The sequence below is a fragment of the Babylonia areolata genome, chromosome 20 (genome assembly GCF_041734735.1).
Source record: "Babylonia areolata isolate BAREFJ2019XMU chromosome 20, ASM4173473v1, whole genome shotgun sequence".
Taxonomy (NCBI): domain Eukaryota; kingdom Metazoa; phylum Mollusca; class Gastropoda; order Neogastropoda; family Buccinidae; genus Babylonia; species Babylonia areolata.
In genome coordinates, this window is record NC_134895.1 from 23,089,254 (window position 1) to 23,113,067 (window position 23,814).

At 40.7% G+C, this 23,814-nt stretch overlaps 1 protein-coding gene across 2 annotated transcripts in view; it reads left to right on the top strand.

The window, feature by feature from the left end:
* The window catches only part of LOC143295315 (dedicator of cytokinesis protein 7-like), a 74,521-nt gene that overhangs the window by 46,243 nt on the left and 4,464 nt on the right, over window positions 1–23,814 (top strand). For both annotated transcript variants that reach the window (XM_076606948.1, XM_076606949.1), the window contains 16 exons: window positions 3,975–4,134; window positions 6,298–6,397; window positions 7,398–7,497; window positions 7,976–8,110; window positions 8,986–9,138; window positions 10,305–10,463; window positions 11,284–11,460; window positions 12,262–12,378; window positions 14,985–15,128; window positions 16,526–16,657; window positions 17,233–17,367; window positions 18,107–18,196; window positions 19,223–19,313; window positions 20,780–20,925; window positions 21,669–21,812; window positions 23,296–23,405. In XM_076606948.1, the coding sequence (XP_076463063.1) occupies window positions 3,975–4,134; window positions 6,298–6,397; window positions 7,398–7,497; window positions 7,976–8,110; window positions 8,986–9,138; window positions 10,305–10,463; window positions 11,284–11,460; window positions 12,262–12,378; window positions 14,985–15,128; window positions 16,526–16,657; window positions 17,233–17,367; window positions 18,107–18,196; window positions 19,223–19,313; window positions 20,780–20,925; window positions 21,669–21,812; window positions 23,296–23,405 (2,093 nt within the window). The remainder of the gene's footprint in view (window positions 1–3,974; window positions 4,135–6,297; window positions 6,398–7,397; window positions 7,498–7,975; window positions 8,111–8,985; window positions 9,139–10,304; window positions 10,464–11,283; window positions 11,461–12,261; window positions 12,379–14,984; window positions 15,129–16,525; window positions 16,658–17,232; window positions 17,368–18,106; window positions 18,197–19,222; window positions 19,314–20,779; window positions 20,926–21,668; window positions 21,813–23,295; window positions 23,406–23,814) is intronic.

Sequence of the window (23,814 nt, forward strand, 5' to 3'; positions counted from 1 at the left end):
AACCCAGTGTTTGAATCCAATGTTTCACTGGTTACCAGTAAGAAAGGGGAAAAGCCAAGAAATGGGGAAACTCAATGTTTCATTGGTCACCAGTAAGAAATGGGTGAAAATGCAATGTTTTGGCGGTTATACATGTAAGAAATGGGAAAAAACCGAAAATGGGAAAACCTAATGTTTCAGTGGTTATACCAGTATGAAAGGGGAAAACCCAAGAATTGGGAAAACCTAATGTTTCAGTGGTTATTCCAGAAAGAAATCAGTATAGCCAAGAATTGGGAAACCCCAGTGTTTCAGTGGTTACCAGTAAGAAATGGGGAAACCCAGTGTTTCATTGAATGTGAGTAAGAAACGGGAAAACACTGTTTCAATGATTATACAAATAAGAAACAGGAAAATCCAAGAATCAGGAAAACTCACTGTTTCAGTGGTTACCAGTAAGAAACGGAAAAACCCAGTGGTTCAGTTGTTACACCAGTAATAAACAAGAAAACCCATTGTTTCAGTTGTTATACCAGTAAGAAACAGGTAACGCAGAAAAATGGGAAATTTCAATGTTTGAGCGGTCATACCAGTAAGAAACTGGAAAACCCAATGTTTCAGTGGTTTCCAGTAAGAAACAGGAAAACCCAATGTTTCATCAGTGTTTCCAGTAAGAAACCGGAAAACCCGATGTTTCAGTGGTTGTACCAGTAAGAAACTGGAAACCCCATTGTTTCAGTAGTTTCCAGTAAGAAATGGGGAAAACCCAATGTTTCAGTGGTTATACCAATCAGAAACTGGAAAGTACAATGTTTCTTTGGCCTGCCAGTAAGAAATGGAAAAGCACAATGTAGGGGTGCTGCATGCATGTCTATCATGTGCTTGCGTGTGTGTTCATATATTTTAAGTATATTTTGTTTGTTGATTACTTGATAGTTTTTGTGTGTGTTCTTTTCCCCCTTTTGTCTTTCACCAGTGGAAAATACTATATTTTGTATGCATGAGAGAGAGAGAGAGAGAGAGAGAGAGAGAGAGAGAGAGAGAATGTCTTTTTAATACCATTTCTGAAAAAAAAAAAAATCCTTGAAATCCTAAATCTTTTATGCATTGTTTTTTCTTTATACATGATTAAAGTATACTCTGATTAAAAAAATTAAAAAAAAGAAAAAGAAAAAAGAATGCGGTGAGGGTTAGATAGTGATGCTGGAGTGGTGGTGTGATTTTAAAAAGGAAGAAAGAAAGAAAAGTGTTGAGGGTGATAGTTATGCTAAGAGTTGTGTGGGGGAGAGTTAGCGATGACAAGAGTGGTGGTGTGATTTTAGAAAGAAAGAAAGGACAAGTGTTGAGGGTGAGACAGTGATGATGAGACTGGGAGTTGTGGTGTGATTTTAAAGTGTTGAGGGTGAGACAGTGATGATGAGAGTGGTAATGTGATTTTGAAAAGAAAGGAAGAAACTTGTTGCAGTGATAGTGATACTGAGGTGGTGGTGTGATTTTTAAAAGAAAGAAAGAAGGAAAAGTGTTGAGGGTGAGATAGTGATGATGAGAGTGGTGGTGTGATTTTAAAAAGAAAGAAAGAGGGAAAAGTGTTGAGGGTGAAATAGTGATGATGAGAGTGGTGGTGTGATTTTAAAAAGGAAAGAAAGAAAGAAAAATGTTGAGCGTGATATAGTGACAATGAGAGTGGTGGTGTGATTTTAAAAAGAAAGAAAGGAAAAGTTTGAGGATGTAATAGTGATGCTGAAAGTGGTAGTGTGATTTTAAAAAGAAAAGAAGGAAAATTGTTAAGGGTGAGATAGTGACGATGGAGAGTGGTCATGTGATTTTAAAAAGGAAAGAAGGAAAAGTGTTGAGGGTGATAGTTATGCCAAGAGTTGTGGTGTGATTTTAAAGTGTTGAGGGTGAGATAGTGACGATGAGAGTGGTGGTGTGATTTTAAAAAGGAAAAAAGAAGGAAAAGTGTTGAGGAGAGATAGTGACGATGAGAGTAGTGGTGTGATTTTAAAAAGGAAAGAAAGAAAGAAAAAAGTTGAGGGTGTTATAGTGACGATGAGAGTGGTGGTGTGATTTTTAAAAGAAAGAAAGAAGGAAAAGTGTTGAGGGTGAGATAGTGACGATGAGAGTGGTGCTGTGATTTTAAAAAAGGAAAGAAAAAAATAAAAATGTTGAGTGTGATATAGTGACGATGGGAGTGGTGGTTTGATTTAAAATAAAAAGAAAGAAGGAAATGTGGTGAGGGTGAGATAGTGACAGTGAGATTGGTGGTGTGATTTTAAAAAGAAAGAAAGGAAAAGTTTGAGGATGTGATATTGATGCTGAAAGTGGTGGTGTGATTTTAAAAAGAAAAGAAGGAAAATTGTTAAGGGTGAGATAGTGACGATGGAGAGTGGTCATGTGATTTTAAAAAGGAAAGAAGGAAAAGTGTTGAGGGTGATAGTTATGCTAAGAGTTGTGGTGTGATTTTAAAGTGTTGAGGGTGAGATAGTGACGATGAGAGTGGTGGTGTGATTTTAAAAAGAAAAGAAGGAAAATTGTTGAGGAGAGATTGTGACGATGAGAGTGGTGGTGTGATTTTAAAAAGGAAAGAAAGAAAGAAAAATGTTGAGGGTGATATGGTGACAATGAGAGTGGTGGTGTGATTTTAAAAAGAAAGAAAGAGGGAAAAGTGTTTAGGGTGAAATAGTGATGATGAGAGTGGTGGTGTGATTTTAAAAAGGAAAGAAAGAAAGAAAAATGTTGAGGGTGATATAGTGACGATGGAGAGTGGTCATGTGATTTTAAAAAGGAAAGAAGGAAAAGTGGTGAGGGTGAGATAGTGACAGTGAGATTGGTGGTGTGATTTTAAAAAGAAAGAAAGGAAAAGTTTGAGGATGTGATAGTGATGCTGAGAGTGGTGGTGTGATTTTAAAAAGAAAAGAAGGAAAATTGTTAAGGGTGAGATAGTGACGATGAGAGTGGTCATGTGATTTTAAAAAGGAAAGAAGGAAAAGTGTTGAGGGTGATAGTTATGCTAAGAGTTGTGGTGTAATTTTAAAGTGTTGAGGGAGAGATAATGATGTTGAAAGTGGTGGTGTGATTTTAAAGTGTTGAGGGAGAGATAGTGATGTTGAAAGTGGTGGTGTGATTTTAAAAAAGGAAGAAAGAAACAATCTTGTGGTGGTGGTAGTGATGCTGAGAGTGGTGGTGTGATTTTAAAGAGTTGAGGGAGAGATAGTGATGTTGAAAGTGATGGTGTGGTTTAAAAAAGGAAGAAAGAAACAATCTTGTGGTGATGGTAGTGATGCTGAGAGTAGTGGTGTGATTTTAAAGTGTTGAGGGAGAGATAGTGATGATGAAAGTGGTGGTGTGATTTTAAAAAGGGAAGAAAGAAAGAAATTTGTTGTGGTGGTCGTGATGCTGAGAGTGGTCGTGTGATTTTAAACAGGGAAGAAGGAAAAGTGTTGCGAGTGAGATAGTGACGATGAAAGTGGTGGTGTGATTTTAAAAAGGAAAGAAAGAAAGAAAAGAGTTGTGGTGTGATTTTAAAGTGTTGAGGGAAAGATAGTGACAGTGAGAGTAGTGGTGTGATTTAAATCAAAGAGGAAAGAAGGAAAAGTATTGAGGGTGAGATGATGATGATTTGAGTGGTGGTGGTATGATTTTTAAAAGAAAGAAAGAAAGAAAAGTGTTGAGTGTGAAAAAGTGACAATGAGAGTGGTGGTGTGAATTTAAAGTGTTGAGGGTGAGATAGTGATGATGATAGTGGTGGTGTGATTTTTAAAAAGAAAGAATGAAGGAAAAGTGTTGAAGCTGATATAGTAATGATGAGGGTGGTGGTGTTATTATTTTGTTTAAAAGAAAGAAGGGAAAGTGTTGAGGGTGAAATAGTGGAAAAGTGTTGAGGGAGAGATAGTGATGATGAGAGTGGTGGTGTGATTTTCAAAAAGAAAGAAAGAAGGAAAAGTGTTGAGGGAGAGGTAGTGACGCTGACAGTGGTGGTGGTGTGGGTCTCCAAGGGGAAGAAGCCCAGCCCAGGGGCGCCATACTCTTCTCACCACAACCTGAAGAAGCGGGAGGACATGAAGTCCAAGCTGGAGGAGGCCATTCTGGGCACCGGCAACGCCCGCACCGAGATGATGATGCGCCGCCGGCAGAACTCCCACGCTGGGTTGTCAGGTGATCCTTTCTGTCTCTCTCTTTTTCAGTCTGTGTGTGTGTGTGTGTGTGTGTGTGTGTGTGTGTGTGTGTGTGTGAATCTCTGTCTCTTTGTTTTTCTCTGTCCCTCTATTTCTTTCTCTCTGTCTCAGTCTTTTTCTTTATCTTTCTCTCTCTATCCCTCTCTTCTCTCCCTCTCTTTCTCTCTTTTCGTCTCTCTCTTTCTCTGTCTTGTCTTCTCTCTTCCTCTCTCTTTCTGTCTTCCTCTTTCTCTCTCTGTCTCTCCCTCTTTCTCTTTCTCTCACTCTCACCTTCTCTCAGTCTCTCACTTTCTGTCTCTCTTTGTTTCTCTTTGTCTGCCTCTCTCTTGTTCTCTTTCTTCTCACGCATGTATGCGCTGAAGAAAATTAATTTCACTTTGTGTTATGTTGCCCTTCTTTGTTTTGATATTCTCTTGCTGTACTCCTGCAGTCATGAACAAATGAAACAATTGTAAAAGAACTTGCTATTTTCCTTGCAAAGCATTCAAAATTCTGTTTGGTGTGAATTGGGAAGTTTGTAGTTAATCATTTTCTGTTTATCATTCTGAAAAAATGTGACCAGTTGTTGTAATGTGTGTATGCTACACCCCCCCTTCATGAGGGGCCATAGCCTTCACTGAATTAAGAAAAAGAAAAGAAAAGAAGTCTGTTTCAGTGTCTCTGTCTCTTGTTCGTAGTGTTGTGGGGGTTATGTCAGACCTCTTGCCTTTTTCTTCCTTCACTGTGTTTGTTTAATCAGTGTTATATTTCCCAACATGTCACAACACAAAACGTCTCTGATTCTCTTCATGGCACATCAGGCTATCGCCAGAGATCTCTGCTGCTGCCTGTCTTATACTGTCTTAGCCGTCTTCCCCCAGGGTATACCCATTGTTATTCAGCTCTTTTTCAATGCACTGTGTTTCTCTTGATCTTCCTCACACTTCACAGTATGGTATGGTCACAGATAAACAGGACTGCAAAAAAGTCTTCTTTTTACATCTTAAGAAATACAAGACTTGAATTCTGATGCCTTTGTAAAGCACATTGAATTTTGTAATGATAGCAATACACCTGCTTGCATACTAAATTGTTTATTTCATTTTGTTTTCATGATAACACAAAATATATTAACACCAAAATATATTTTTAAATATACAAATGTGGAGACAGATGTATATATGTTTCTGGTACACATAATAGCATTGGTCCATTTCATATGGAGCACTGTAGAGTAAAAATGAATAATCTTTCCCCCCCCTCTCTCTCTGTGTTATTTCTCTTCCTCTCTTCTTCCCTTATTTATTTATCTTTATTTATCTGTCGTTTTTTTCATATTTGAATATGTCCTTCTTCAGATCTATATACACATGAACCTCTAATATATAGATCTATTAAGGACATATAACTAAGTTAGCGTTCTACTACGTTAATGTGTAAAATGTTGAAATACACAATTGATATATTCATGATGCACATTTATTTTTTATGTAAATGTCTTCTGTATTCATGTGAAAAATGTAAATGCAAAAAATTAATTAAAAAAAAGTTTGAAAAAAAAGTCTTCTTTCAGGTCCTGTGGTAAAATATGTACATAGTGGGCCTTTGACAAATCTTACAGCTTGGAAATTGATAAATTGGTTTAATGGCAAATAAATCGATTTGATGATTTATCAACAAAATGGAACTAAACTGTGATTAGAGTGCAACGATTATATATATATATACAAAGAAGCATTATTACTGTGTGCGTTTGAATGTTCTTTCCCTCTTTATTTGACTTTCCCTGTTTTGGTGGACTGAATGCTGGTCATTCATATGAGACAATAAACCAAGGTCCCAAAATGCAAGTATGTGCTTATCGCAAGTAATAAAGTATGGTAGCAAGAGAGTTGTCCATGGCAAAATTAAACAGGAAAAAAAAAAGATACCCCTTCATACAGAAAAAGCATTCATGAAAAGGAAGGAAAAAAAAGGATTGTGCTGTGTGTGCAGTGTATTCTCCTTGGGGCTGACAACCACCTGGATGTCACTGGAAAAAAGAAAGTAGTACAGTACATTTGAAAGCTATGCTATGTAACGCTATGCAGTGTTATGCTATGCTACTCTACACAGTGCTAAGTTATGCTATGCTATGCTATGCTATGCAATACAATGTCTACAGGCAGCAGCACACCTCCCTTGGTCAACCAGGAAGGAGGATCCAGACTTCGTTGGCGCAAAGATCAAGTGCAGTGGAGACACTCCATGGAAATTCAGGACAGGTACCTGTGTGTGTGTGTGTATTTGTGTGTGTGTGTGTGAGCGAGCGTGCGTGCAGGGAGGGGTTTGTTGGGGGGTGGAAAATGTATAAGTTAGTTTTGTGTGTGGGTGGACAGAAGGGTATTCTGGTAGTCTGACTGTGGTGTCTGTGTCTGTGTCTGTGCTCCATGCAAGTAATTTTTTTCTTTGCCCCTACACACTTTTGTTGAGTTAATCAGTTGTTTGCAAACCATTGAGGAAAAACAAAGAGTTTGAAATTTATCACTGCCATATAAAAGCCCATTCATAGAGAGAAATGAACGTGGGAATGGCATCCCATTAACACAGAAAGGAAGAAAAACAATTACACATCAAATAGCACAATGTTAACATTAACAATGACAGCCACAAATTCAGGCATTGTTTGTAAATTGACAGTAAATTGACCAGGACCATATAGGCCTGGGAGATGATATGTGCACCTGTTGTGCTGAATTCAAGTGATTCGAGCCATCACTTGTAAAGGGATTTTTGAAGTACATGACATTCAGTAACATAGCCCCAGTCGTGTCACCTGCAGCAAGCCCAAGAAACGGGTTAGAAAAAAACCAAAGCAGCACACCCATGAGTCCATTCTGAACACTGCAATTTTTTTTACTCATTGAATATGTGTTTCTGTTTGTCAATGTTTTTATATTTGCTTGTGCAGTTGTTACGTTGATATATTGTATTTATATTTCTTTGTATAGTTGTCAAGTTGATATGTTACATTTACATATATTTATGCATTTGTCAAATTGTTATATTGGATTTATATTTATTTTATTTGTGCAGTTTTTAAGTTGATGTATTGTATTTATATTTATTTGTGCTGTTGTCAGGTTGATATGTTGTATTTATATTTGTTATGCTGTTTGTCAGGTTGATATGTTGTATTCATATATGTTTATGCAGTTGTTAAGTTGATACGTTGTGTTTATATTCCTTAATGCAGTTGTCAAGTTGATATACTGGATGTTTCAGTCCCAAGCCCCCAGAGCAAGAGGTAGAAACTCAGGTGGAAGGAAATCTGGCAGCCGAGGTGTCTCTGATTTCTCTGGATACCTTGGAGCTCATCATACAGGTTGTGTGTGTGTGTGTGTGTGTGTGTGCATGCGCGCGTGCGTGCGTGCGTGCATGCGTGCGTGCGTGTGTTTTCAACTGAACTATTTGTGTGTGAGAGAGAAAGAAAGAGAGAGAACTCAGAACTCAAAACTTGTTTTATTCAAGGATTAAGATTTTAGGCATGGCCCATTCTTCCTATCTGTCCTTGCTAATCTACATCAGTTACAATAGCAGAGGGAGAGAGAAAGCAAGAGTCTGTGTGTGTGTGTGTGTGTGTGTTAGGATGCAAGAGTGTGTGTGCATGTGTGTCTGTGTGTGAGTGTGCATGTGTCTATATGCACATATATGTGTGAATATGTATGTGTGTGTGTGTGCCTTCAAACGCTTGTATTTGTGTGAGCATGTGCTTGCCTGTGCGCCTGCACATTTTCAGTGTCTGTGTGTGTGCAAACGTGGCTGTCTGTGAGACTGACAGTTCGGTCATCTTCGTGTTACAGATTGCCCAGGCGTCAGATCTGATGCAGCCGCTGCTGAGTTCTGGACTGCGAGTTCTGCTGCACATGCTGGGTTTGAACCAGAGCTCCATGGTGCTGCAGAACCTCTTCTCCACCCAACGGGCCCTTGTCACCAAGGTTACTACTGCTTTTGGTTTTGGTTTTATTTATTTATTTTTATGATTTGTTTATTTTTTAGTTTTCATTCAAAGATTCTTGGAGACTTAGTCTTGCTGAAGGTAACTCTGCCCTGGAAAGTGTGTGCAAGACGTGGGAAAGGACTGCGGTCTGTAGCTGATGTTGACACTCAGCAGGATTCTCCCAGTACCATTATTTATTCAGACCTTCTGCCGCTTACATGGCCAACTTACAGCTCATACCATTTCCAGCAAGCACCTTTACCCCCTCTCCCATCCCCTCGAGCCTCCATGCTTCTTGGTGATGATGATAATTTTAGACTTGTGTAATATACTGGACTGTACTTCGATGATGATGATAATTGTTAACTGACATTCCATACTGAACTACTTTTATGATGATGATAATTGCAAACTGAAGTAACATACGAAAGTGTACTTTGATGATGATAATTGTAAACTGACATAATGTACTAAACTGTACTTTGATGATGATGATTGTAAACTGATGTAACATACCAAACTGTACTTTGATGATGCTGATTGTAAACTGATGTAACATACCAAACTGTACTTTGATGATGATAATTGTAAACTTCATGAATTATACAAAACCAGTATTTTGATAATGATGATAATTGTAAATTGACATACAACACTGTACTTTAGTGATGATCATAATTGTAAACTGACATAGCATACGATGATAATTGTAAACTGACGGAACATGCCTATCTGTACTTTAATGATGATGATGATAATTGTAAACAAACGTTGTACTAATGTAATGTAATGTGATTGATGGTGATGATAAACGTAAACTTGACTTAGTAGTACTAAACTGGAATTTCTCACTCTTTTTTCCCCCCTGTTCAGTTCCTGGACCTGTTGTTTGAGGAGGAGACCGAGCAGTGTGCCGACCTGTGCCTGCGACTGCTGCGACACTGCAGTGCCCCCATCGGCAACACGCGCTCGCAGGCTGCCGCCTCTCTCTACCTCCTCATGAGGCAGAACTTCGAGCTGGGCAACGTGAGTGCTTTAGGTGTCTTATCGTTCAAATCACTGTGTCCTGGTCTGTGAGTGCTCTGCGTGTGTCCATCATTTGAATCGCTGTGTTTTGTTCAGAAAGTGCGATGGGTATTGTTGTTTGAATAGCTATGTTTTATTCTGTGAATGCAATTGGTGTGCAAAGTATTGTTGTTTGAATCGTTATGTTCTGTTCTGTGAGTGCAGTAGATGTCTTGTTGTTTTGAATAGATATAGTTTGTTCTATGAGTGCTCTGTTTGAGCCAAGTTTCCATCATTGGAATCGCTGTAAGTGCTATGGGTTTGCTGTCATTTAAATCACTATATTCTGTTCTGTTGAGTGCTTTAGGTATCTTGTCATTTTGAATGGCTTTGGTTTGTTCTGTGAGAGCTCTAAGCATGCCAAATCTTGTCATTTGAATTGCTGTGTTCTGTGAGTGAAAATGGTGTGCCAGGTCTTATCGTTTTAATCGCTGTATTTTGTTTTATAATTGCTATTGGTGTGCCAAGTTTTTTCATTTGAATTCCTATGCTTTTGTTTTCATGTGTGCAGTGGGTGTGTCAGGTCTTGTCATTTTAATCACTGTGTTTTGTTCTGTGAGTGTTATTGATGTGTCAAGTCTTATTATTTTAATCACTATGTTTTGTTCTGTGAGTGCTATGGGTGCATCAAGTCTTGTCATTTTAATCACTGTGTTTTGTTCTGTGAGTGCTACGGTTGTGTCAAGTCTTGTCATTTAGATCACTGTGTTTTGTTCTGTGAGTGCAGTGGGTGTGCCAAGTCTTGTGATTTGAATCACTATCTAGTATTCTGAGGCTGCTAAGAAAAGTGAAATAGAGGAAATGATGTGGGTGGGTACTGTGTGAATGTATGTATTTTATGTGTATATGGGGGGAAGGGGGTGTTGTATGTGAGTGTGTGTGAATGTGTGCTGGAGGAAATTTGAGAATACCTTGCAGGAAAAAGGAATAAAACGGTCACAACTCCACCCCTCTCTCCTTCCCTGTCTCTCTCTCTCTCTCTCACTCTCTTTCTCTGTCTGTATTTCTTAACCATCACCCTCTGTCCACAACACTTTGCGGCTAACAGCTTCAGGTCCCAGAGAGGGGGAGGAGAGAGGTTTACAAGCAGTTCCCTGAGATTAATTCCTGCTTTTCTCCCCTGGCAGAACTTTGCCCGTGTCAAGATGCAGGTGACCATGTCCCTGAGCTCATTGGTGGGCCAGAACCAAGACTTTAACGAGGAGTACCTGCGCAAGTCGTTGAAAACCATCCTCACCTACGCTGAGGCCGATGTGGAACTGCAGGAAACCACTTTCCCGGAACAGGTGAGTGTGCTGTTTATAGATACATATCGGAGTTATTGTATGTTCTTTTGACCTATTTAACTCCCTCTCGGCCCCTGTCACTTCCTGATGTTTTATCTGTCAGTGACATGATCACACTGAAAGGCTCCTCTCTCTCTGTCAGTGACAAAATCACCCTGTAGTGACATATGCACACTGTCACAACTCCCTCCCTCTTTCTCTGTCAGTGACTTACACACACTATGTGTTTCACCCAGAGGGCTGGATTTAAGGAATTGCATAATAATATGCCTTTTTAACTTTACCTCATGAAGTAGAATTTGTTGACTTTTATTATGTTTCATTTCTGTCAGGGACCAAATTTTTGGATGTAAAAATAAGGAAATAATGCTTATTCAATAACCCTCATGAAGTAAAATTTGTTGTGTTTGGTTTCATTTTGTTTCTGTCACACTGTGTATGCATGGATCAGTCCGCATGCTTTGACACCTTGAAACGAAAACTGTGTAACAAATTGAAATGTAGACATTAAATTAATCAGCCGCCATACTGGGTGTTTTTTTGTTTTTTGTTTTTTTTTGTATTCTTTTTCTTCTGTCATATTTATTTAGCTTACTATAGTTGGTAATGTATATGTGTATGTGTATCATAAAGTAAAAATTGAATAAAAATGTTTGAAATTTTTTTTACTGTAACAGCAATGTATGTGTGTGTATCATAAAGTAAAAAAAAAAAAAAAGATAAAAATGTTTGGAAAAAAAGAAGAAGAAAAGAAACTGTGTAACAACATTAACAACACACTGTGTGTGTGTGTGTGTGTGTGTGTGTGTGTGTGCCATAGGTGCGAGACCTGGTGTTCAACCTGCACATGATCCTGTCGGACACAGTGAAGATGAAGGAGGTGCAGGAGGACCCAGAGATGCTCCTGGACCTGATGTACCGCATCGCCAAGGGATACCAGACCTCCCCGGACCTGCGCCTCACCTGGCTGCAGAACATGGCCGGCAAACATGGAGAGGTGGGGGACTGGGATGGGAAGGGGGGTTGTGGGGGGGGATGGTCATGGTGGTTTGTGCGTGTGTTGGGGGGATGAAGGGGGCAGGGGGTTTGTTTATTTGTGGTGTGTGTGTGGTGGGTGGGGGGGGGGGGGGGAGTTGGTAATGAGAGGGGTTATTTATTTGTGTTGTGTGTATGTGTGGGGGGGTGAGTTGGTGGTAATGGTGGTATTTATTTGTGGTCTGTATGTGGGGGGTGAGTTGATGGTGAGGGGGGTTATTTTTGTGGTTTGTGTTTGTGGGGTGGGGTGTGAGGGGGTTATGTGTGTGTTTAAGTGGAGAGGTGAGTAATTATTGTTGGTATGTTAGTGTCATATTGGTGGCTGTGTGTGTGTGTGTGTGTGTGTGTGCATGTTTTGTTTGAAAATGAGTGAGTGTGTGTGTGGTGTGTGTGTGTCTGTATGTGATGGGTTGTGGTTGACAGATTTGGTGGTGATAGTGGTGTGTGTGTGTGTGTGTGTATTTGTGTGGTGTGTGGTTGTGTGTAGCATGTGTGTGCAGTGTGTGGGTGTGTATGTGTGTGCATGCTTGTATGCGTGCTTGTATGTGAATGGTCTGATGCACAGGCATAATTATGATTGTTTCTTCTTGTTTCTATCTGTGTGTGTTTGTGTCATGGTGACGTTGTGAACACTTAGTTCAAGTGTAAAAAGTTTTACTTACCCCATTGAAATCAAGTACACAGTCTAAGTGTGGAAGTCTTTACACACCCTGTGAAAAGCTAGTTCATTCTTTCATTCTGATTGTTGGCTGGTGTGTGACAGAGAGGGAATCATGCGGAAGCTGCTCAGTGTCTGGTCCACGCTGCCGGCTTGGTGGCGGAGTACCTGTACATGATTGAAGATCGTCCTTACCTGCCTGTTGGATGTGTGGCCTTCCAGGTAGATTTGTCTTTTAGACCATGTTGCAGGTCTAGAGAACACTTCTGCAGTTCTTAAACTTTGTCATTTATGATTAAAAAAAAAAAAAAATGTTAATGCATTATTGCTCAAAATTTTTTGTTTTGTTTTCATTACCACCAAAACCTCGGATTTGTGTAGTCCTGTCTGAATTGTTGATGGCTAAATACCAGCAGTGTGTGGTGTGAAATAGCAGTGAAATATTGATGAAATTTGTTTGGATTGCTAGCCTTTGTCAGTGGGGTTTTGTGCTGTATGTTCAGATGTCAGTTTAAGTTATCGTTCTGCAGAATATTTTTTACATGCCTGCTGAACACATTTTACCAGGGCACATGTTACCAGATGTGTGACTGCCTACCAGAAGATCACAACTAGTATTTGTTTTTGTCTGTATGTATTTTTGTTGAAAAATCCATTGAGGTGTTTGATGACTTGATACCGCAATAGTACCAAAGCCAATCAAAGCAAACAAATATACAGTTCTGCAAAGTAGAATACAAAACATAATTGTATCTTACACCAGCTGTGTTTGACTCTGAACAGTAAGAGTACAAGATGATCTTATTCCACTCTGCAAAGTAGAATAAATGACAATCTTTGTGATACACACACAACCAGTATTTAACACTACACAACAGAATACAAAGATCATCTATGCAACACCAGCAGTATTGAACACTTCGCAGTAGAATACAAAGATCATCTGTGCAACATAAGCTGAATTCAACACTGCACAATAGAACAGAATACAGTCAAAATAACACACTGCAGTATTCAACACTGCACAGTAGACTATAAGATGTTCTGTGTGATACACGCATGTGCATAGTTCCACATTACATAATGAAATACAAAATCACTTTTTGTAACATTTACAATATACAGGTCAGTTCAGTTCAGTTACTCAAGGAGGCGCACTGTCTTTGGACAAATCCATTTACGCTACACATCTGCCAAGCAGATGCCCGACCAGCAGCGTAACCCAACACACTAAGTCTGGCCTTGAGATATACAACACTGCACAATAGAATGCCAGACAATCTTTGTGAACAGACACAAGCAGTATTCAACACTGCACAATAGAATACAAAGACTGTCTTTGTAATATGAGCAGTATTCAACATTGCACATTTGAATACAAGACAATCTTTGTGATGTGATCCACACACAAGCATGATTCCACACTGCACAACAGAATACAAAGACTGTTTGTGACATAAGCAGTATTCAGTACTGCACAGTAGACTGCAAGCTGATTTTTGTGATACACACACCAGCATTATCAACACCGCACAGTACAAAACTAGACAGTCTTTGTGATACACACACAAGCAGTATTTAACACAGTGCAGTAGAATACAAAGATTAGTAGAATACAAAGACAGTCTTTGAAGCAAGAACATTATTAAACACTGCACAATAGATGACTACAAGATGATCTTTGTGAATTGACATGAGCAATATTTAGCAGTGCGCAGTAGAATGCAAGACAGTCTTTGTGATACACACACAAGTAGTATTCAACTCGGCACAATAGTCTGTAAGACGATCTTTATGAATGCACACACAAGCAGTATTCAATTCTGCACAATAGTCTGTAAGACGATCTTTATGAATGCACACACAAGTAGTATTCAACTCTGCCCAATAGTCTGTAAGACGATCTTTATGAATGCACACACAAGCAGTATTCAGCTCTGCACAATAGTCTGTAAGACTATTTTTATGAATGCACCCACAAGCAGTACTCAGCACTGAACAGTCGACCACAAGACAATCTTTGTGGATGCACACACAAGCAGTACTCATCACTGAACCGTAGACCTCAAGACGATCTTTGTGAACGCACATACAAGCAGTACTCAGCACTGCACAGTAGACCACAAGACGATCTTTGTGAACGCACATACAAGCAGTACTCAGCACTATATGATCGTCCAGAAGACGATCTTTGTGAAGGCACACACAAACAGTACTCATCACTGAACAGTTGATCACAAAATGATCTTTGTGAACGCACACACAAGCAGCACTCATCACTGAACAGTCGACCACAAGACGATTTGTGTGAACGCACACACAAGCAGTACTCAACACTGCACAGTAGACCACAAGACGATCTTTGTGAACGCACACACAAGCAGTACTCAACACTGCACAGTAGACCACAAGACGATCTTTGTGAATGCACACACAAGCAGTACTCAACACTGAACAGTAGACCACAAGACGATCTTTGTGAACGCACACACAAGCAGTACTCAACACTGCACAGCAGACCTCAAGACGATCTTTGTGAACGCACACACAAGCAGTACTCAACACAAAATGATAGTCTAGAAGACGATCTTTGTGAATGCACACACAAGCAGTATTCAATACTGCATAGTAGACTACAAGACGATCTTTGTGAATGCAGACACAAGCAGGACTCAGCACTGCACAGTAGACCACAAGACGATCTTTGTGAATGCACACACAAGCAGTACTCATCACTGGACAGTAGACCACAAAATGATCTTTGTGAATGCATACACAAGCAGGACTCAGCACTGCACAGTAGACTACAAGAAGTGATCTGTGTGCAGAAAATCACGCCCAACGTGTTGGAGGAGAGTGCTGTGTCAGACGATGTGGTGTCGCCAGACGAGGAAGGCATCTGCACTGGGAAGTACTTCACAGAGAACGGCCTTGTTGGATTGCTGGAGCAGGCTGCTGGCTCCTTCACCATGGTAAGAAACACTGTGAAAGGAAGCTGGTGGATTGATATCACAGCAGCCCCCAGAAAATGCAGTATGGCTGCCTAAATATTGTTGGGTGAACATTGTCAAATGTGTAAAAGCCCATATGTAAATATGAATGGGCATGGGAGTTGGAGCCCACAAACAGATGAAAAAGACACGCACATACTTTTCTGGATCATTGTATAGTCACAGAAATTATTTATGCTTACATTACTTTTTTTTTGATGATTTTTTTAATGTATTATTTGGAAACATTAAAATACAAGTTCACCTTCATGATGACATTTACCTTTAATTCACTGGCTTTTTTAATCTGTTTTTTGCCATTTCTCACCAGGTGCAGTGGTTTTGTTGATCATAATTCTGAGCTGGGTTGTTAAGCCATCTGAACATGCACTAAGTTTGTTTTAAGTCCTTGACTGGTGAGGAAAAAAAACACAGTAGATAGTGGTGTTTCCAGCCATTAATCAAATCCAGAACAGTCAGCCAAAAACTGAGAAAATTGTGTCTGGAGGGAGACCACTCTAGATCAAGTATGTCGATTTCAGCCATACTGAGTTATTTCCCTTCTTTTGATGATGTCATCAGTGACATCACTATGACCAAGAATTATACTCTAGATCAAGTATGTCGATTTCAGCCATACTGAGTTATTTCCCTTCTTTTGATGATGTCATCAGTGACATCACTATGACCAAGAATTATACGGTCATGGCAGTCAAGGAGTTAATGTTAAGAATTATCCTAAGTCTGTGGAATTTGCGTATGCTCAGGAAAATGATTTACTCCAAGTAAACTTAGCAGTGAAAAGATAACTCAGTTTATACAGCCCTGCCTGGTGCTGGGTACCACACCACTGTATTCATGTCAGGAAAAGGTGCCTAGTTAGTTAGGGTCAGTTTCTTGTGAAGTGCAAAGAAATGAAATAAACATGCAAGGGATGATTTAAGTTTCTTCTTTTCTCTTTTTTGTTGTTGTTGTCCATAACAGGTTGAGTGAGAGCACAATGGATGGGAGTAAATATGTGACCTATCAATTTCCATGTTGGCATTTGGGTAGTTTTTTTTTTTTCTTCCTTAAGCAGCCCCTGGACCCTGACCTTTAATTTCTTAGTGTCACAAAAATCAGTCAGTCCCACCATTGGACACAGCTTCCAGTGTTCATTGCAGGGTTGCTTGAGTGAGGTAAGCAGCACTAAGTTTGCCAAGCGTTAAGATTTTTCTGTCTATGCTAATTCTACAGACTTTGGAAATTTTGTAAAACTGAGCAAACTTGACTCTGCTAAGATTGCTCATGCAACCCAAAAGAATATTGTTTAATCATGACGCTATGTGGCAAACTGAATCCCTGGTCTGATTGTGATGGTGGTGGTGGTGGTGTGACAGGCGGGGATGTTTGAAGCAGTGAATGAGGTCTACAAGATCATGATCCCCATCCACGAGCACAACCGCGACTTCAAGAAGCTGGCCCATCTGCATCAGAAGCTGCACGAGTCGTTCAGCAACGTCATCCGACAGGTGAGTCTGTCTTGGGAAGGAGGAATTGGGATGGGGAAGGAGAGGTGGGGAGGAGGGTGATGAAGTGGCACATAGGATGAAGACGAAACACTGGGTTCATTTTGGTACCTGAACTGTCTGGTGCTCATTGTTTATATAACTCAGGCAGTTCTTTTTAGTCAGCGCACTGAGGCATACAGATTATAATGATATGCATGCATTAACTCAATAAGAGTAGATGTATTAATTTGATAGTATTATGCGCTCGTATACGTACACTGACACACCCACACACAACCACAGAACACAACACACAGAACATACATACATGTACACAGCGCGTACTCACACATGCCTACACACACTCCCTCCCTCCCTCCCTCTCTCTCTCTCTCTCTCTCTCTCTCTCTCTCTCTGTCCTAAACACTTGTTGGCCCTCTTCTCTCTGTTTTTTCCCCACTAAATATGTGCGTGTGCGTGTTCATCATTGACGTCCACTTTTTGTTCCTGTCATTTCTTTGCATTCTTTCTAAACACAATACAACAGAGTTCAATCCATGCTGTAGAAGCTACAATGATGATGTGTGGGGGTGCAGGAGGGCAAGCGGGTGTTTGGCACATACTTCCGTGTGGGGTTCTACGGAGCCAAGTTCGGAGACCTGGATGGGGAGGAGTTTGTCTACAAGGAGCAGATGATCACCAAGCTGCCTGAGATCTCACACCGACTGGAGGTAGGGAGAGGATGGGTTTGTTGTGTGTGTGTGTGTGTGTGTGTGTGTGTTGTTGTTATTGTCATTGTTACTATTATTATTATTATTATTATATCTGTTCTTCTTCCTCTTGAATCACTGATGTCTGTGTGTGTGTTTATTATTATCACTATTATTGTTATTATTATTTTTACATATATATATTCTTCTTCTTGAATCACTGAAGACTCTGTGTGTGTCTATTATTATCATTATCATTGTTATTATTATAATTATTATTATATCTACTCTTCTTTTTCTTAAATCACTGTGTGTGTGTGTGTGTGTGTGTTGTTGTTTGATTTTGATGTTACCTATAGTATAAAGTCGTCCTCACCTTCGGTCATGTTGCACACCAGTTTTTGTGTTTCGTTGTTGTTGTTACTGTGTCTTCAGTATAATTTTATTGTCATCCGTAAAGGTATGGTAATTTTGCATCACATCACTTCAGTACAGGTTGCTGTGATTTATATGTGGTTTTGATGGGCTTTTTTCTTTCTGTTGTTGTAACTTTGCCATTAACATTTGTTGTTGTTGACATTGACCACATCAGTACAAATGTTCAAATTGCTGATTTTGTACACTATTTTTGTATGTGTGTGCGTGTGTGTTTTTCTTTCTTTCTTTTCTTTCAGAAGGTGTTTTCTGTGCCATGGTCATAGAGGTTTGTGTCTTCTACATCATACATGTTCATACATTAGTCCTCTTGATTGCTGTGCAGAGCTTCTATGGGGATCGATTTGGTTACGATTTTGTGGAGATCATCAAAGATTCCAACACCGTGGAAAAGGACAAGCTGGATCCTGACAAGGTATACAAAAAATATGTGGGGCATTGATGAGTGTGATGATGAACGTGTAATTTCAGTGAGTTGAGATGGGTGTCGGAAAAAGAGGGTGCTAGCCATGGGGGCAAAGGGGAGGTTACCTACTTCCGGGAGGTTATTGGCCGTAGCTATTTTCGTTTTCTCCGCATAGGCGGATAGTAGTTTGCACAGGACAGGAATGTCAGACCCCTGCCGGGGTCTGCACTAGTGGGTCAAGGTAAGTATGGTGCTTAAACGTAATTTTAGATAGAAAATTTCCTTTTGGTTTGTTTTCATTGTTATTCTCACTTGGTATGGGTGGCACACAATGTTCATGGTATTTTCTTGGATGTAGAAAGAATTTTTTTGAAAAATTAGGGACAGCCAGAAATTCATGATATTATTCATTGAAAATTGGATAAAAGCTTACTTACTTTATTCTCTTTGTGCCCTGTTGCACATGAGGTAGCCAGCACAGATCTCCACAGTTGCTTGTCTTGAGCTATTTTTTTAAGCTACAACAAGGTAAAGCTGTAACCTGCGAAAGCTGTTACCTGTCAGTTCTATTTCAGTTGTTCTGGGCCATGTGTCCCTTAGCTGCCCAGCACTCTTTTTTTCCATCTGATATCCCATGAATGGCTACTCTTGGAAAGGAATGGCTTTTAAAATGTACTAAAGGTTCAGTTTTGCTGAAGGAGGTTGGGGCATTGGGAGGAGAAAATGGGCAGGTAGGAGAAAGAAGAAAGTAGAGTGTGGAGTGGCTTATATCCCTGCTGCTTCACAGACCCACATTTGGATCCTGTAACTTTCAGATTTCTTTTTACATTCAGTGTCAGGAACATGCGTACATTTACGTGTTTGGGCATAGAAAAATATTTAGTTATTTTTAAGATTGGTTTTAAACAGAAGAAAAGTGTGGGGAATGTGTATTTTTGCATGTTTGCATATAGAAAAAGTTTGGTTCATTTTTTCAGTCAGTTTTAAAAGGAAGGAGTCTTGGTGGTGATAAAAACTGGACTCCTCTGTCAACAGGCCTGCATCCAGATCACCTACGTGGAGCCGTACTTTGACGCCTATGAGTACAAAGACCGCATCACTTTCTTCGATAAGAACTACAACCTCAGTATGTGCTGTTCTTTCTCTGTGTTTGTATGCTTGTTCAACTGCCTATGAATGATACAAACATAAAAAAATTACATGTAAGTGATGTATGCTTGTGTATAAGTGAATATGCTGCGGTATGAGCATGGTCATAGGTGTGTGTGTTCCAGGTGTAATGTTTTGACATTGTGACAGCTGAGTATTAGAGCGAACATTAGTTTGTGTTATTTGCAACCATTGTAATTTTGCTGTGCATTGGAAATTTGATTTTCTATTTAATGTGTGTGCACATCGTCTGTGTTTTGGTAGGTATCAGGAGGAAGTGTTGGTTGCTAGTCTGTCACTAAAAGAAGGAGGATGGAAGGAGTTAGTCACTTAGAGAAGGGGAATGGGCAGAGTTTGTCACTTGAGGATGGGGGGTGGGAAGAGTTTGTCACTTGAAGATACAGAGTGGGCAGAGTTTGTCACTTGAAGAGGGGAAGGGGGGGGGGGTGCAGTTTGTCACTTCAAGAGGGAGGTTGGGCAGAGTTTGTCACTTCAAGAGGGGGGTGGGCAGAGTTTGTCACTACAAGAGGGGGGTGGACAGAGTTTGTCACTTCAAGGGGTGGGTGGCAGAGTTTATCACTTCAAGAGGGGGTTTGGGCAGTTTGTCACTTCAAGAGGGGGTGGGCAGAGTTTGTCACTACAAGAGGGGGGTGGACAGAGTTTGTCACTTCAAGGGGTGGGTGGCAGAGTTTATCACTTCAAGAGGGGGTTTGGGCAGTTTGTCACTTCAAGAGGGGGGTGGACAGAGTTTGTCACTTCAAGAGGGGGGTGGACAGAGTTTATCACTTCAAGAAGGGGGTTTGGGCAGAGTTTGTCACTTCAAGAGGGGGTGGGGGGCAGAGTTTGTCACAAGAAGAAAGGACGGGGGCAGAGTTTGTCACTCCAAGATGGGGAGTGCGCAGAGTTTGAAGAAGGGGAGTGGGCGGAGTTTGTCACTTGAAGAAGGGGAGTGGGCGGAGTTTGTCACTTGAAGAAGGAGAGTGGGCGGAGTTTGTCACTGGAGGATGTGGGTTGGGGTGGGGAGTGGGGTGGAGTTTGTCACCTGAAGATGGGCATTTGGTGGAGTTTGTCACTTGAAGATGGGGAGTGGACAGAGTTTGTTACCTAATGGTGGGGAGTGGACGGAGTTTGTCACTTGAAGATAGACAGTGGGTGGAGTTTGTTACCTGAAGATAGACAGTGGGTGGAGTTTGTTACCTGAAGATGGACAGTGGGTGGAGTTTGTCACTTGAAGATGGGGAGTGGGTGGAGTTTGTCACTTCAGAGCAGGGAGCGGGTAGAGTTTGTTTGGGGAGCGTAGAACTAGAGAGTAGAGAGACTGATTAAAGGAAAGACAACAATTTATTTTTAAAAACAGAAAAAAACCTTCATGGACAGCTTAGTGCGCACATAAAAAGTGTCGCTTTTAAAATGCATCTATTATTTTTGGTTGCTTTTGTTCAGAGCGGTTCATGTACGCCACCCCATTCACCCTGGATGGGCGTGCCCATGGAGAGCTGCACGAACAGTACAAGAGGAAGACCATCCTGACCACCGCCCAGTCCTTCCCCTACATCAAGACACGACTCACCGTTGTGGAGCGACATCAGGTAGGTTCTGTGTTCTCTTGTTTTCTCAAGGTTAAGGCAAGGCCAGGCAAGGCAAGAAGTTTATTTCATGTACCCCCTGGGGGCATAGAAGCATAAACATCAACGTCTTTGACACACACCATATAAACAAAAAGAGTGATGTCAAAAAGTAATCAAATAAAAAAGGCCCACTTCAGCAAGCAAATTTGAAATGATAAATAACAATGAAAATAACCAACCGCTGATCAAAGAAAGACACTGTGTAAGTATGAAATGATAAATATGTCTGACTGTGACCATCAGAACAGCTGAGGAGGCAACTGCTGTACCAACTATCAGGGCTAGAATTTGATTATAGTGGAGAGTGTCTTGCTCAAGTTAATCCCCAATCTCTGGGCCAAGAGGGTTTTAGGACAGTCAGCATTGGAATGGTTCCCAAAGGCCAACTACCCCCCAGGGCTGCAGCACTAAGAGCCAGTGCAACCTTGCCTCCCAGTTTGAGAGTCATAGTCCTTCACAACAGGCTAAGCTGTAAATGACTTCCCATAGCAGTGGAGAAACCATTGATCATACAGCTCTCACTTTGCTGTTGGCCCACCTATAAGCTACTGTCAATCAGTGATATAAAGCTGAGCGTTTGAAATGATGAATAACACTGTATCAGTACGAAACGATCAGTGATACCAGCAATGGCGATAATAAGGATAATAAGGGACAGCAGCGGCGGCACTGAAGGAGAGGGATCAGCTGTGGTGTGTGTGCAGGTGATCCTGTCCCCTGTGGAGGTGGCCATTGAGGACATCATGAAGAAGACCAGGGAGCTGGCTGTGGCCCTCTACACGGAACCCATGGATGCCAAGATCCTCCAGATGGTGCTGCAGGGATGCATCGGTACCACAGTCAACCAGGTCAGTCACACGCCCACACCCACACCCACCCCTGTACTTTGGTGGCCTGAGTGCCAGTCTTTCTGCTGAGGTAGGGCACTGATTTGGGGGCGGGGGGGGGGCTCCTGTTGTTGCTCAGCCTGCTCCTTAGGGGTGGGGAGGGTTGTTGTCCCAGGCAAAAGTTCTTTAGAGAAATCCACTTAAATGTATTTGCAGAAAGAAAAAAGAAGATACCCCCGACCAAGAAAAAAAAGTGGGGTAGATTATGGTGATATGCTTTCCTGGTGGAGAGCAGTCTGAATAACATGCAGAGAAATATGTTCCGAGTTGAGTGTGACACGCTTCAGCAGAATACTGTACAATACATTACAGCACAGTACAGTACAGTACAGTACAGTGCAGTTTCAGTTTCAGTTTCACTTTCTCAAGGACAGTACAGTACAGTACAGTACAGTACAGTGCAGTGCAGTACAGTACAGTATAGTGCAGTACAGTACAGCACAGTACAGTACAGTTCAGTAGAATTCAATACAGTGCAGTAGCATACAACACAGTGCATTACGATATTAGTGCAGCAAAAATATTGTAGAATACAATACGTTATGGAACAACACAGCACATTACTATACAGTACATAACAGTACAAAACAGTACAAAACAAAACAGTAAAATAGAATATAGCAAAATACAACCCAGTTGAATACGGTATGATGCAGTACAGAACAATACAAGGCAGAAAAATACAATACAATGCAGTGCAGTATGATACAGGACAGTACAAGGCAATACAAATTTACAATACAGCAAAGCGAAATACAAGACAGGACAGTACAGCACAGTATATCACAGCAGAATACAATATAGTGCAATATAGTATAGTACGACACTACCTTCTCCACTCTTCTTCTGTCAGGGTGTGATTGCTGGCAGTGTGGTGAGAGTGAACATTGGAGCATCTATTTTGTCATGTGTGCAGACCTGATGGTGTCTGAGTGTGTGTGTGTGTGCGTGTGCATGTGTGTGTGCATGTGTGCGTAAGCTAAGGATCATGACAACCCCCCTTGTGAAAAGGCATTTTGGAAACCGCAGCCCATATGTGTTCAGGAGTATATTAAAATAATTAATGACATACCATAGTTCTCATATTGAGACTTGAGAATCCAGGCTATTGCATTGGCTTCAGTGAATGGAAGAATTTGGCTTGGGCTTGGGGTGTTAAAAACTGTGACATCGATTGCAGCCTCACCACACCTAAATTTCACAGAAAACAAGAGCAGCACTTGCATGCTAACACACACACACACACACACACACACACACACACATGGAAGCAGGCACACACACACACACACACACACACACACACACACACACACACACACACACACACACACAGTGCCCACACACCTTCCACAGTTACTGAAAAACATAGTTGTGAGGCTATCACATCCTTGCGAATACCTGTACAAAACCCAGTACTTTTAACATTGCGTCCTGCGTGCAGGGTCCCCTGGAGGTGGCGCTGGTGTTCCTGTCGGAGGTCGCAGAGGGCAAACAGGTGCCAACCCGCCATCACAACAAGCTGAGGCTGTGTTTCAAAGACTTCCTCAAAAAGTCAGTCCCTTACTTTTTTTACTTTTTTTATGATGCTCCAGAATATTGAACATTTCAGTTTTCTTTATTTTAAAGATGATGATATATAGGGGTGATGACGATGCTGCTCTGCAAACACACTTGTCAGTGCATGTGGCCTTTGATCTCATCCCTTTGTAAAACAGTAATTGTTGCCCAATTGTTTACTGGTTGAAACAGTAAGATTTAAAAAAATTTGATTATTTATTTATTTATTAATTTTTTTTTTTTTTACTTATTGCAGATATTTCTTGGCACAGCTTTGTTAAACCAGTTGCAGATAATAACATATTAAAATTTGAATTCCACTCCAATGTAATTATGTGTGTGTGCACCCACACATGACTGAGGCATGACTGAATGTCACAGGAAACAAATGATGAGCACCTAA